The sequence below is a fragment of the Dipteris shenzhenensis genome, chromosome 33, assembly GCF_047967505.1.
Source record: "Dipteris shenzhenensis isolate YYH24624 ecotype China chromosome 33, Dip_SZ_1.0, whole genome shotgun sequence".
NCBI lineage: Eukaryota > Viridiplantae > Streptophyta > Polypodiopsida > Gleicheniales > Dipteridaceae > Dipteris > Dipteris shenzhenensis.
Window position 1 is genome coordinate 28,050,178 of NC_141628.1, and position 15,830 is coordinate 28,066,007.

The 15,830-nt window shown below is 44.2% G+C and overlaps 1 protein-coding gene across 1 annotated transcript in view; it reads right to left on the reverse strand.

Moving 5' to 3' along the window:
- Positions 1-6,708, reverse strand: part of LOC147879924 (Acyl transferase/acyl hydrolase/lysophospholipase superfamily protein) — a 30,655-nt gene extending 23,947 nt beyond the window's left edge. Inside the window, exons 1-2 of the mRNA XM_087371707.1 lie at positions 6,081-6,708; positions 5,839-5,982 (exon numbers count right to left, since the gene is read on the reverse strand). Of these exons, the coding sequence (XP_087227833.1) occupies positions 5,839-5,982; positions 6,081-6,623 (687 nt within the window). The 5' untranslated portion in view covers positions 6,624-6,708. The remainder of the gene's footprint in view (positions 1-5,838; positions 5,983-6,080) is intronic.
- Between the last annotated feature and the right edge of the window lie 9,122 nt (positions 6,709-15,830).

The following is a 15,830-nucleotide window of genomic DNA, read 5'->3' on the forward strand; positions in this document are numbered from 1 at the left end:
GGCCTCTATACAGACGAGCTCGAGTCTTTTATGAGGACCCTAGGAGGGGCTGGTTGCTCTCTCGCCAAATACATGCTCCAGATTCTATTGTACACTGATGACGTGGTACTCTTATCCTTGTCGACTGAGGGGCTTCAGAGACATCTAGATGCACACCTAGCTATTTGCGACTGCCATGATTTGAAGGTCAACTTTGGTAAAGTTATGATATTCAACACCTCCAGGGCAGCCACACATAGAGAGCAGTTCACGTTTGACGGAACACTAGTTGAGATTGTCTCATCATACACTTACCTTGGGGTTCTATTCTCTGAACCTATCTTCACGATGAGGCCGACGATGCAGGCTCGTCTAAGTAGAGGATACACCTCCCTTGCCCGATTGGAGAGGCAGTGCTTCCATTCACATTTTCATGACCCATGGACCAAGGTTCTCCTATTTGACTCCTTGGTCCAACCTGCGAGCATGTGCAGAAGCACTTGCTGGGGGGCAGATCTATTCGACACAGAGTGGACTCGAGTGGAGAGATTACAAGTTCTCTTGTTGTCACGGATGATCCGTAGCAAGCCATCTGCTCCTCATCAGATCATTCAAGCTGAGTTCGGGGTTTCGCCACTGCGGTTAGATGCGGCATTTCAGACTATTACTTATCTATACCACGTGCGAGCATATGGCTCTTGTACTGTAGGGTGACGCAAGTTACCTTGGTTGGCATTAGCATCGTCTATGGCACTGGCAGCTCAAGGTGATCAGAGAGAGGTTGGTATGCACACACATGCAGATGGTTTGCGAGATTGGGTTTCCATATAGACAGGCTGCCTTCCTTTCAAGTTTCAGTACAACATTGATGCCCCATTTGTCCCGTTTCGGGACAACAAGTTCAACCCGATCATCCAAGAGAATCTCTTACAACTTCACACATTCAGGACCTAGTTGGCACAGATAGAGCTTCTTGTGAAGCTCAGTTTCTATCGAGACCACTGCCTGCACGTATCCGAGGAGGGATTCATTATCCCACTAGGGTACACCGATATTCATCTACCACACTCACTCAAGATTGCCATTGGACAGTTCCACGTGTCATCGCACCGACTCCGCATCAAGAGTGGGCAGGCAGATGGGATCCCCAGGGAGAGTCGCCTTTGCATACTATGTGACCAACATGAGGTGGAATCAGAGGAACACTTCGTCTTTCATTGCCCAAACTACTATGAGATCCGTGGACGATACCATTGCCTTCTCAGAGACAAGTTCGAGGACCTCTCCAAACTCCTCTCATATCCAGACCAAAGATGCTTGGCCGCTTTTATCCATGAGGCGGTCCGACACAAGGAGCATCTCATCAGATCACGCAGACAAGAGCGAGGGGTCTTACATGGTCCATCGCAGAATATGATCACAAAGTTCTTCCAATTGGAGCATGCTATCCCCCCGACCACAAATAGTTGGAGAGGCAAGGACCCCGAGATCGAGAAGCAGCACACCGACAGAGGACAGACATGCAAATCACACTCACCAACATTTCTTCCATTTTTAGATCCGGGGTGTGGTCGACTGGGGTTACCGTAGCGCTCGTTAGGCATCAGATAGCTACCAAGAGGGCACGACGGACATCTCATACAGAAAGCAAACAGCGATCTATCACTCGCTTCTTGCCTACACTATCTAGTCCATCATCGGATGTATCTTGGCGTTTGATCAGACTGCCGGAGTATGGAATTTTGATACCATGGATTTTTTTTATGACTAAAGTGACATGTATGATAATATCATTGACTATGTCTACACAGTTTTCTCTAGAATGGGTTCGAATGCTCGCTTAGTAGCTCCACCCTTTGGCTCATTGTATCAGGTTTTTCTATCAATCTCATAGACCCATCGGTCTTTAGCAGAGTTTAATAAACTCCCTCCCCTCCCTCTCTCTCTCTCTCTCTCTAACCTCAACCCCCCCCAAGCCTCTAGCCTATTGTCACGCCGTCATGCCTCCAAGACCTCCTAGCGATGCCCATCTATATTACCTAGAGCTGTCGTGGCACCTGGAACTATTCCGCGTTTGTGGAGCGGTCACGATACTGGAGGCCTACTGCTAGCCGTGTCAAGTGCACTCAGGCCTTGTGGGTTGTTGCACATCGCCATCTTCAAGCAATCGGGAAAGGCTGCGCCATTGCTACAGACAGCCGCTGGGCTGCATCAAAGCTTCTAGGCTGCTCCTCAAACTCAGCTACCTCAACTTCCCCTTGGGCGTTGCTAGCTAAGCTAGCCTATGGGCTACCTGAGCCTCTCCAAAACCGTAGGCTGCTGCAACCTCGACACACTTGCAAATACACCACCCGAAACCATTGAGAAAAGCAAGAAAATCCTGCTGCTACTCTCCGAATCTGCAAGGACCTGCAAAATGACTTGCCAAACATGTGAGAAATCAAGGTACTCTAAGACACTTGATATGTCCTTAAAAGAAGGGATGAAACTGTTTAGATTTATTTTGCACAATGCCTACACGAGGGTGTGTAGAAGACATATGGCGGAAGCAAGCATTGGAAAATGCTATGGCATCCCTCTTAACAGGGGTACCTCATAAGGCCACATCAGTTGTGCTCACCTGCATCAACAAAATATGCCTCGTACTGATCGAAAGGATTGAAGGTTTCGAGGCCACGAATGTGGCTCTACTAGTAGAGAAAGCTCTCGAGGACAAAACGCTGAGGAGGAAAAGTGCAGGAAGAATGGAGGACAAGAGAGAGAATTGGAAGAAGGAAAAGGCGAGATGGGAAACTGAAAAAACTGACCTCCAAGACAAGGTACCTGCATTTGGTCAAAGCACGAATTTGGTCAAGATCCAGACAAGGTACAGCCATCTTGGTGATGTGATCCTGTACTGAATCCCCCTCATCCATGCTCATGCCATAGGACTCATTCTCGAAGTCTAAAATCCTCGCTTCATTGTTCAGCTCGTGCATATCCCTCAAAGTCGTCCAAGCTGCAAAAAAGAGGTATCTGTTGTCCATATGTGAGGACGTACCGCATTTGCCGCGGTGCCAACGATGATGGCCAAGGCCTCCGCATCGTACATCTACCAGGCTCTTACTAGAACCACATCTGCTGGTACAGGCACTGCCAGTGCAGTCATTCGTTGTGGCTAGAGTCACAGTGGGCTGCGGCATTAACTGCGTCCCCCTTGCAATATCCCATGTCTCCCTCAACACCACGTGGCTCTTGATCTTCATCTTCCGCAATGGGTAATTGGTCCCATCTAGCTTGCCTTTCTCTCCGAAATCAGGGATAGCATATGTATGAGCTGAAGAGAGAGAGAAAGAGAGAGTTAGACAGTTGTACACCTGTCCGAACCTGAGCCTCCCTTGCAAGGGTACTGTCCTTCAGTCGCCAAAGTTGATTCCCCCAAGCTCTAAATCAATGTCGTCCTTCAGCAAGGTGCTTGCCTTCAAGCTCCACTTCTTGTAAACTTCCGTCAAGGCTGTGATACCAAGTTAGAAATCATAACAGAAGGAACCTGCAGCGGAAGACTGATAGAGCAGCCCAGGAGCTCACACAGGTGTGTTGGGGATGGAATCCAAAACTCCTTTCCTGGAACGATTTCCCCAAGGCCCTTGTGGATGAACCAAATCTTCATGTTCATCTTCCAACGAGCTTAGTTGGATCCATCGAGTTTGTCCTCCTTGCTCATGCATGGACATGCCATGGATCCACTCCAAGCACTCACACACTGCTGAAAGTCAGATGAACAGCCCTTGTAAAAGGGAGGGTCGGTGGCAAAGAAGAAGAGATAGGGAGGGTGATTGGGGAAAGAAGAGAAGCGAAATTGGATTCTGATGTAGGAAGGGAAAAGAGTTTGCTACGACACCTTCAAACAATTCTGAATCCCTTCTGTCCATGCCTTCAACAGCTACTCCAGACAGTCGCCTGTGTCCCAGACTAGCCACGCGCCTTCGACTGTGGTTCACCTTCTTCCTGCTGTCCACACTACACTATATTGTGCAATCACCACACAATCAAGACACGGGCGATAGTTTCATCTATGCGCGATGCAATTGAGGGTGGGTGGGATATGGGCAGCAACGATATCCCGGATTCTGTGAGCAGCAACCTCCGAACTCTTCACACCTGCATCAGTGCCAAACACTCTCCAGATCCAAGCCCAAGCTTTTGGACGACCTGCAGCTCTGATACCATGTCAACGTTGCACATTGCAAAAGCATAAACTTGAGAGAGACTAAGAGGGAGAGAGAGCAACGCAGAATGAGGCAAGATAACTGCATGGAAAAAGATGCCAACCACAAAATGGAACAATCATAGTGTGGCAAGGGGCCCTATTCATTGGCAAAATAGACGGACCACTAACTTGACCCAACCAATCGGCTGACCCGACCAAGATCTAGTAGAGTTAACATGACATCATCAAGTCGATTGACCCGACCCTGGTCAGTATAGAGAAACGATAGGGTTTGCAGTGGAGCGATCAGAAAATAGACAATACTCAGACACAACTGAAGAACGGAACTCAGAAAACATAGTGCCTGTCGGTAATATGAAAAACTGAATACAAGAACCTCAAGCCGTTGTGTCTTAAGGACCGTGGCTGAGGTGAATCAGAAAGATGATTCCATGTAGAGAAACTGTAGAAAAGATAGAAGTAGAGGGAGCAAAGCGCAGTCCTCCGTGTAGCTCGATGATGAAGAAGATGAAGGGCTAGAGCTGCCCTAGGAAATGGCTGAAAACCAGCATGCTCTGAGGAAGGAACCTTCAGGCTATCTGGAATAGCAACATGATGAAGAAAAGGAGCAGATCTGGAGCAGCAGAAGCATAGGGACAGATCTGAAGCAGGATGGTGCAGATCTGGAGCAGAAGGAGCAGATGAGCAGATCTGGAGCAGGATGGGAGCAGATCTGGACGAGAAGATGGAGCAGCCAGGAGGCAGGAGGAGAGGCAGAGAGAAGGCAGAGAGGAGGCAGAGAGGAGCAGATCTGAAGAGGAGAGGTAGATGGAGCAGGCAGGGCTGCAGCAAAGGATGGTGGAGAAGAGGAGCTGCAGGTCCTGTCCTGTCAGAAGGAGTGTGGGGGCAGATGCCTTTTATAGGCCACTGGCCCCAACCAGACCTGAGGTTACAAGCCTAACTGTGGGCCTTAACCAACCCTCTGCCAGGCCCTCTTTTCAGCCCCTAACCATGCCTACATACATCCCCTGGCACAGCCCCCAACTAACTCCAGGAAGAATCTATCACTATCCTTCGGGCACACCCACAAAGAAGCCCTCCTTGCACAAGTTCATCATCCGCGTTGCACTCCCAGCGTACCAAGGGCATTGCCATGAAGTAACGTGACATTGAAAAAAAGGTCGAAGACGGAAAAATAGACTTGATGCAATGTAAAGATTTGATGCATTACCACATAGCTTAATTGTCTCAGTATAGGTCTTGCAATAGACTTGAGATTGAGGACATGTGAACACGTTTCGGTTGCAAGCATAATAATAATGCCAAGGAAGGTATGTTTTGCTTGTCTTTTTTTGGGGGATATGGACCCTCTTGATGCCATGACATTGTGCCTTCTTGCTCTTCTTCTCAGCTGGCTGTTGTCTGAAGCCCCCCCTTGCTCTTACTGAAAACAGCGCTCTTAAAGGAAAGAATGGTTGTGATTGCTCTGCTTTTACAACTACACATCCTCGTCTTCTCACAGATAGCAAAATTGAAAAATAGTTATATATCGTGCAAGACCTTATGATCCTCACTTAACACTCCTTGTCCACCCTTAATTGATTGGCTGAATGAGTGATATTTAGGTAAGCTTGAATCAGCTTCCCCGGCGTTGAATCAGAGCAAATTACCCCAAGTCTAAAGGCTGTGCCGTTGACGCGACAATCAGAGGCAAGTTCTTTTGTGGCTAACATGGCATCGTGCATGCTTAACCCGCTAGCAATAACCGCACAGACGAGTGCCCCGGCTGATGATCCTGACAGCGGTGTGTTTTCCTGCGCGCAAACCAATCAGCCAAAACTTAAATAATTAAGCAATCGTTGTCGTCACCGTGGTAAATATTTAATTTGCATGCAAGAGCGCCGGAGCGTACAGTGATATAGCCATGCTCGATGAGGCACTGTGCAACGCCCAAATGGTAAGGAAACAAAAGCCCTGCCGCAGAGAAGCTAAATCCGGGACTCGTCAAAGTGGACCTCGCTTCTTCCGCTTCAACGTCTTTCTTTCTTTGCTCCCACAGCACTGATGAGTCAAGATCATCTTCACGAACAGCAACGATTTCTTCTTCGTCCACCCCAGTGTACGGGAGCGGGCTTACACCAGTCTGGATGGGCAACTCGAATTCTTGAATTTTTTGCACACGGGTGGTGAGCCTGGAAGCCGCAATGGCAGCGACGGCATCGACGAAGACGGTTCGAAAGGCGGAGAAGGCGGGGGCGCGAAAGAAGGGGGGGCGATCGGAAGGGGAAGGTTCGGGATCGGGGTCGGGCTGGGGATGGGAGTGGTTGCGGATGGAGAAGGAGAGGGAGGGCTTGGAAGGAAGGCATTTGAGGAAAGGGGCAGCAAAGATGCGATGGAAAGCAAGGGAGCTGGTACTGTGCGAGCTATGGATTGGACAAGGCGCCGGCCAAAACATGCTGCAGCAGCACCTCAGCGAGCTGCTACTCAGACTCTTCGAAGAAGAAGAAGAAGAAGAAGAAAAGTTTGCATCCTCTCCCAATTCCTTCACAAATATTCCTAAAGAGAAACCATCACCATTTCCTCAAAGAAATTTGGTTGTCCTCTACGAAATGTACATTTCATAAAGATCCAATGCATAGCTTTCATAAGCCACTCTATCAAATAAATTTACATTTCCTCTGCACTTTCTCAACCCCTTAGAGGAAAGTGTCTTATTGCTTCACTTTGGGGCCCATCGTACATTCCATTTGCACTTTCTCAACATCTAGAGGAAAGGGTCATATTGCTTCACTATGGACCCCACATGGTAGCACTCTCGTCTCTATGTTCCAACATTTTTGCTTCAGCTTAGAATGAATCCACCTTGTTCTTAGAGAATGACAACACTGATTTACAATTTGGAGGTGAGTTACATGATGGTAGATTCAAAGCTATAAGGTAGCATTTAGAGCCCCTAATTTGGCCATGATGGTAGCTCAAGTGGTGACATTAGCACTGGTAAAAGCTCACGATAAGACTAGTATGACTAGTATTGTAGCATTGTTATCCCTTGAAGCATGTTAAAGTGGAGAAATTAGCATTGGTACCATTAAGCACTAAGAGATATGAAATACTTGGGAGAAATTTATAAATTAAAAAAAAAAATCTATTGTGATTGCTAAATAAAAAATCCCCATCCAACTTAATAAAAAAGCCAGGCAAATCAATATTGTCATACAGCATGGAGATGAAATTCAAAAGGATCCAAGCATTCATAAATGAGATGATCAACGTACGTAAAAGCTCACATTTTAAACTAGTTGAATACATTCAAAAGGCCTGCCTTGGAAGCTTAGAGAGAGAGAACAAAGGCCTGCCCTGGACTGGAAGCTGAGAGAGAGAAGAAGAAGAAAAGAGAGAGAGAGAGAAAGGGGGAGAAAACAATACATAGAAATCATCCAAAAGAAAATAACTCCAAAAAGACTTTCGCTTCTCCAAGCTACCCAGCCATCAATAAGGCTTCCACGCGAAACATGGTAGCCCAAAAATAAGCTAGTTTGGCATATTAATATTGCTCCATATTCTAGAGGTGAAATTAGAAGGATCCAAGCTTAGATGATCCACACATTCTCATGTTTAACAACGAGACTTTGTCCTTAAACTGAAGGAAGATAAGTGGATGAAATTGTGGCATGTGAATTTTATTGCGTAAGGTTGTTAGTTTGACTTTGAAAATGTGTTATTAAATCATCTTGAGAGATGTGTCCAATCCAAAAGAAGTGTATAGATCTATGTTGTCTAATTGTTACTTGTGGTATTGATATTGCATGCTCTAAATTCTCAAAAAACCATAAGGTGATGCTAGACATCTTTAATGATTCATATCTTAGACAAAGGTAAGATCCTATCTTATGTAAGCATTCCTATAAGATGTGGAATTATGGTACCTCAACGAATACTTCTCAAATGTATGATAGACCTTTAAATATAAAGAAACAACCATAAGTGATTCTAGAATATTGTATGATGATCCATATCTCTTGATGTCAATTAAGTGATCTAGGCACAAACACTATAGTGTAATAAATTACAAGACCTATACCTGAATCAATTCTCTAGCATTTGTGACAATGTAAGTAGTGATTGACAAATAGTTATACCAATGCAATTTCTGCAATTGAGAGATTATAAGAATCCAAGGATTTTTCCCCTTCTTGAATAAGCAATAAAAGTCAACACATGAGCATATACTTACTTCAAAGCTTATGATGCTTCACTTATTGTAGATAACAAGTAGTGTTTCTTTTTTACCTCTAGAGTAGCTAGTATACAATTTTAGTATTTAACTCATTTGAAAATGTTTAATTAATCTAGCTTGCTTTGGTGTTGGCGACTCGTTCAGTGCCTTCGGACTCAGTCCACGCTGGTATTCCACCAGGGTTGGCAAAGCAAGAAGGAGAGTCCTTTCTCATGGCGGGTAGCAAAAAGAACCGTCCTCATGCCTATTTTACTCTTATTCTCTCCCCTTCATATGGTTCTTCCCCCTTTTTTATTTTCCACATTACTTTCAAAAATTTCCCCTTTTTTTCTTTAAATTTCTTTTCTAAATATTTCTTAAACAACCACCCCTTCCCCCCCCCCCCCTCTCACCTTGTTGATTTTTCCCTTACTTTACCCTTCCCCCCTTAGTAATTATTAAAAACCCCTTCTTCTTCCTCCCCCCCCCCCCGCCCCCCCCCCTCTCTTTCATGCCCCTCTCAAAGATGTAGAAATTTTTCCTTTTTCCTTCCTCCCATGTTATCCCCCTTCTTTACTTATCCTTCTCTTATTTAGATTTACCCCTTAATATTCCTTTGTTTCTTAATTATTCACCTCTTATTTACTCATGCTTTTTGTAGTAATTGTAAAAATCATAACCTTTTCTAAACCCTCAGTTACCCATAATTCCTAATGGTCTCTCCTAACTTCTTCCTTCTCCCTACCATCCATTTGCTCATAATACTTTATTTTTTCCTTTTAAGCTTAAAATTCTCAACTCTTTCGGCAGTACCCATGTCTACTCCCCTTCCTCACACCTCCACTCCTTTATCCCCATAATTCTCTTAACTACTTTTGCACTCATACTTTTTACTAACTAGCTTTATAAGTCAATGGTCAATGTTTATTTTTATTGTTGTGACTCCGATAACAAGGGAGGGGTGTTTATGACACCTGTCTTCCCAACTAAGGTTTAGCTGGTTCTCACCATGTTTTTCTTGTTGGATGGTGGCAAGTAGGCAGACTCCCCTCTTCAATAAAAGTGATGCTGCCAACAATGACTTTTCAAAGCGCTACTACTCACTTTATCTCTTTTGAAAAGATTATTCTTCCTTTAATGATGTCACTTCCTTTTTTGTGGATATTTATTGCAAAGTATTTCTATTAAAACATTTCTCTTTTTTCACTCCAAATTTGTCTAATTTTCACTATGAAAGGGGTGTTGTCAATGTTTACTACACACACACACGCACACACTTTCCCTTGTAACTTTGGTCGGTTGCACATATTTTCTTTAAGTCATCAAGGCTGCTTTTTGGCTTTTTGACTCCTTTATCTAACTTGTTTTTTTCTCTTCTCCCCTCCTTTACAAAAACATTCCTAGGATGTCTCGCTCCAAGCAAAGACTCTCAATAACCCACTGCCTACTCCCTCTCCCGCTTCTCAGGCAATACTCTCATGCTTTCAAGTGTTTGAGTTCTTTTCATTTATCAGGACTCATGATGTTAATGCTTTGGCAAAAAACTCCCCTCTACTCATCAAAACCCTCTCCTTCAATGATTGGGTTAAACTTCTAAAATTCTCCCACTCTGAAACTGATGGCGCTCTAGCAAGAATTCAAAGAGTTGTTGATAATCTTTCCGTAATTGATCTTGGTGATACCACTGCTCTTAATGAGTATCACTCCATTATCCCCGGCCTCGCCAATGACATACTCATCCTCAATGGTGCTTTCCCACTCCACATCCCTGCCAACCTTGCTCCTCCCAACATCACCTTTGATTCCTTCATCAACCTTGACCTCCTCTCCCCTGAGGACAAAGCTTCTTTTGAGACCCTCTCCCAGTCTCACTCCCAGCCTCCTCAACCCCTTGAAGGAAAAGAGCTGAAGAATTTCGCCTCATGTGTTCCATTACTCCCCTCCAGAAACATCGAAATGAAAGCCCCTTTGCTTGACCACCAAATATGGTGCCTCGACAATCTCAGCTTCCTTGCCCCTTTCACCATCCAATCTCTTGACTTCCGTTGCAACCTCTCTTCCGAAGAGGTCGAACAATGCAAAAATGATGCCTACCATGGTCGTCAGCATTTGAATTCTAATTACTTCCTCAACATCCCCTTCTTTCTTAAAACCGTTGATCACTCCAAGTGTGGTCTCACTAAGGAGATATTTTTTCACTCCAAAGGCTCTAACTGATAGGTCTCTGGCTTCGCAAACAAGATGACAATTACTATGTCAAAAACTGCTGGAATGTGTTTCATCCTTACATTAAATGTACCTGCCTTACTAAGAAGACCAATCTCTCCTAAATCTTCCATCTTATGGCTTGACCATATTTTATGGTACATGCTTAATTTGGGACACATTGTTTCTCAACATGGGATTGCAACAACTGACATGGACAAAATCAAAATCATCATGGAATTGCCTCCTCCTACAAATTCCAAAGGTGTACAGGTCTTTATGGGACATGCCAACTATTATAGAAGATTTATATTACAGTATGCCATGATAGCTAGACCACTTTACAAATTATTAGTGGAATTCTTATGGACAGAAGAGTGCGACCAAGCCTTTGAGCTTTTAAAGCGGCGCCTAATTAGACATCTTCCTCTCAGCTCCCTTCAAGCTAAGTTCTTTGCCTTTCTCAATTGGACTTCTCAATTACCAAAAGAAGTCATTTTCTTCTTATCACCTTTTATCATTTCCGAGTCATACTTATTGAAACTTCCAAATCCCTTGCACCCTCCGTTGACTTTACCTTCTCCTCCTCCTTCCAAAACCTTCCCGGACCTTCTCTTGCTCTTAGGATTCTCTCCCTTCCCTCATCTTCAAAAACCAACCTCTCACTCAAACGCAGACATAGTTCCCCTCCCAAGTATACACCCAAACTTCAGAAGACTTCCCCTCTTGCTCTTGAGATTAATCTTTCATAAGCCTCCCTGGTTAAAAACTCCCTGCCGACCTCCTCCACTGCTTCGGTTCCCAAAGTTGAAGCTCTTGATGATGATGATCTACACTACATCTATTGGGATAAGCACTGATCTACTTTGTCTCTTCGATTTTGCAGATTGCCCCTTCTCGTTCACTCGAGGTATGCACTACTATTCTCAACAATGGTTTAGTGCATTTAGAGTTGTCTCCTGTTCAAAAGAATATGAAATATTTTCATGTTCTGTACGCTAACAAAATTCTAACTAAAATCCCTCCCAAGTCCCTTTATAGAAATACTCTACTTTTACATTTTAATTCCCTTTTAGACATTGTTCAAACCTTTGACACTTTTGCTTTTAGTTGGAAATATACGCCTCCCCTTAGATCCCTCTAAACTTACTTTCTTAGCAGAAAACTTCACTTCGTCTTGTCTTTGCACTTCTCTCAAAAGGTTTAAACCCTTTCTCAAATCCTTTGATAACAAACTTCATATTTGTACCTCTGACCCTAGCTTATTTCGTCATCCCTTTCTCTGCTTCCACATTCATTATGGCCTCAATTACATTCCTATCACACCCTTAGATCCACATCTCGCTCTTCAAGAACTCATCCAAACCTTTCACAACATTTGTTTCTCCCTAAATTTGGACCCTAACCCCCTTTTAGAAAGCCTCTCCCTTCTTTTTTTGAAAGATTTCCATGCCTTCTTTCCCCTCCTTAAAATCCAGAAGTCACCTCTTGAAGATAAAACTCTTCTTAACGAAGTTAACTAGCTTCTTGGCCATGTTTTCATCCCCGGTCTAGATAAGGCCTCCCAAACCCCCACCTTTCAGTGCAAATTTTTACTACACACCCTAACCCTTGAAAGATTAAACTCTCCTGAATTCCTACCCTCATCCAAACCCACTTCTACTACTCTTTCATCCCTTTCATTCCTTTTACTTTCAACTCTTTACCCTATCTCATGTGCACCTACAAGGCACACAAACATAGCTTTCATTGGCTTACCAATGCCTGTAACTGCATCTTCTCCTCACTTACTGATCTCTTAGCCTCAAGGCTCAAAGAGCTAGAAAACGTCATATCCCTAGAGGGAGAAAAATGACAAGAGGGTTACATGAATAATTAAGAAAAAAAGGAATATTAAGGGGTAAATCTAAATAAGAGAAGGATAAGTAAAGAAGGGGGATAACATGGGAGGAAGAAAAAAGGAAATTTTTCCACATCTTTAAGAGGGGCATAAAAGAGAGGGGGGGGGGAGGAAGAAGAAGAGGTTTTTAATAATTTACTAAGGGGGGAAGGGTACAGTAAGGGAAAATTTAAAAAGGTGGGGGGGGGGGGGGGGAAGGGATGGTTGTTTAAGAAATATTTAGAAAAGAAATTTAAAGAAAAAAAGGGGAAAGTTTTGAAAGTAACATGGAAAATAAAAAAGGGGGAGGAACCGTATAAAGGGGAGAGAATAAGAGTAAAATAGGCATGGAGGGGACCTGTGAATCCATTGAATGCCTGAGGTGATGGAGAAGACCACACGTAGGTCAAGCACGTGCAAAAGGTCACTATCAAGACGTCAGCACAAGGAGTGGAGAGGCTAGAGAACACGGGTAGCGAGGTAGGGAAAGCAAGGAGTGGAGAGGCTTGAGAGTAAGTGGTTGGCAAAGCGTGCGACTACGAGCTTAGAGCAGCAGAGAGGTCAGAGCGCACGTGTAGAGCTTGAGCACCACATCAGTAAAAGGAAGGCAGTAAGGATCCAGGGGGGCGGACAGTTGAAGACGGTGCAACAAAGGCAGTAAGAGCACAGGGGAAATGTGTAGAGGCTAGCTTAGGTGAGCAGGCAAGTGCATAGGTAGTAAAGAAGGGAGGCATGGCTAGAGCTATAGGGAGTAAGACCAGAGGCAGCAGGGAATCCAGAGGGGTGACTAGAGGAGCATAGAGAAGGAGGAGGCAACATAAAGGCAGCGGGGGGGTATAATGAGTGCTTCGTCTAGCAGGCTAATGTGCATAGTGAGAAGTAGGTGAGGGGAGGGGGTTCAATATATAGGGGAGGGTAGGGTAGTCCGGGAGTCGGCGGACCAGGTGAGGGGTCTAAGGGAATATTGAGGTTTTGCACAACGAGGAATTTAGAAAGGGCCACAGTTCAAGGAAAAAGGTAGGGCCACGTAGCAAGGAGAGATAAGGGATAGGCAGGGGGTGTAAGTAAGGTAAAGTAGGGGTATTTTGGAGAATTTAAATTAGGAAGAGAAGAAAAGAAAGAGGGGGGGGGTTATTGGAGTAGGGTAAAATTGGTGAAATATAGTAGAAAAAAAGGGGGTCATAGTTTAAAAGATTAAGAAGGAAAAATTAGGAAAAATTAGAGAAGGGAAGGGGGGGGGGATAGGGGAATATAGAAAAATTTTGGAAAAAATAAAAAATAGGAAAATAGGAAAATTTAAAAATAGGGGAAAATAGGGAATTTAGGAAAAAGGGGGGTTTTAGGGAGATAGGAAATTATGGCAAAATAAGAAATAAGGAAAAAATAGGGCAATTAGAGGATTAGAAAGGAAAAGCTTGGAAAAATAGGAAGATAGGGAAAAATTAATAGGGGTTTAGGAAATTAGGGGAAATTCAGGGGGAAAAGGGGGTTGGGGAGTGTAAATGAGAGAGAAGGAAAAAGAGTGTAAGCATAAGGGGGGAAAGGAATTTAGAGCGAGAAGGGAGGGGGAAGAGGGGGGGGGAGGGAAAAAAATAAAGTAAATACAAGGTAAAAAGTGAATAGGAAGTGTGTGTGTGTGTGTGTGTGCCCACCTTTGCCCCAGTAGAGTACATCACACAAGGTGAGACAGTAGGTTATCACTGAGTGTGATGACCTACTGTGTACCCAAAAAGGGAAAGAAGTGTGTGTAAATTAAGTTTCACATGTGGGAAAGAGTTTGAGGCAATGTAGTTGTGAATAATTTTAGTGATTCTGTGGGGAAGGAAGCCACTGTCCTTGCAAATGTCAATAAGTAACGATAAATGAAAAAAGGCATCAAATTCATCAGAACATGAGTAAAGGATAGGGAGAATAAAGGTTAGGCAAACTTTGTAAGATGATGAAAACTTTGTAAGATGAATGAATTATTAGTGACAACGTGTATAACAATGTGTAATCATCGTTTTAGTGGAGTGGGAGTCCTCTTACAATCTTGATGTTGAAATATTTCAAGCCCTCAATAGATTAATAAAAAATTTCCCCTTCCTAGCATACCAGCCGGCAAGCTATGTTGATAAGGGGCCTTAATTTTAATAGATTAAAAACATTTCCCCCCATCCCACCATATCTCACTCACCAACTATCTACATTCTTAATTTTAATAGTTAAAAAAAAATTTCCTCTATCCTGCATAGCTCGCCGGGCGAGCTATGTTGATAAGGGGCCTTAATTTTATTTGTTGAGAAGGGGCTTGCCAAAGGAAAGAACAAACATAAGGTAGAAGAACCCAAGAACGTGTAAGGTAAGGCTCCTCACAAATGATCACACATGAGCTCTCACGAAGTTCTCCAACATGTGCGCGACTGGCCAGTCGCAACAATGGCTCCAAGACGAATCTCCTTTACTCCGTTACACCTGTAGACAAAAGAATATGCAGATCCAAGGCTTCTAAACGCAGCTTGGAAATCGGATGATGTTGGCATTTGGAATTGTCAACGGTTGACAAGAAATGTAACTCTCAAGCGTTGACAAATAGGAAATGGCACTCACCAACTAATATACACAGCCGAGACTGAACAATCAATGTAAACGCAAAGGACCTACGACAACACACAAAGGCAACACATTTTTTGCTCTCCGCTGCTCAAATCCTCATCTCTATCTTGCTTTCAAGCCTCCGCCTTACCTTTCTTCGAAGATTGTTCGCTTTCTTCGCAATTCCATTCGTCAAGGTGCTCCGCTTTTCAGACAAGAGATGGCGAATGGACATAGGAGGTGCAACCTGCGACGGGGAATCATTCTCCGACTCAGAGTCAGAGCCAGAGGAATCAGGAGCCTGATGGGTCTCTGAACAGGTGTGCTGGTGGCCACCTTGGGGTCCGATTCAGGTTCTGAATCATCATCGGTGGTGTACTCAGAGCTGGAAGCAGGGGCAGCTTTGGCGGGCAAGCTCTGTTGATGATCTGAATCAGACTCGACGATTGCAAGCATCATGGATGATGACAAGAAGCAACAATACATAGGGAGGCGATGCTCTCTAAGACCCCTGCTCTTGCCTTGCCCTCCCTGAAGCTACAGGCCGGCCTCCTCGTCGCCTCCGCGCAAAGTTCACGTGGATGCGATGACTTCAACTGTCAGCTCGACAATCTTATGGAGCTCTGCACACGGAGGCCATGATTTTGTAGGAGCTAACGTTGTTTTTCTTCCATGATCGTAGTTGCTCTCAAATGTCTGTCTCTTTGCTCCAGCTCATGGGTAAGCTTATTTGCTCAATTGATTTGCGCCAAGGTCACACAATCTACAGACTCTCATGTACAGTGCTT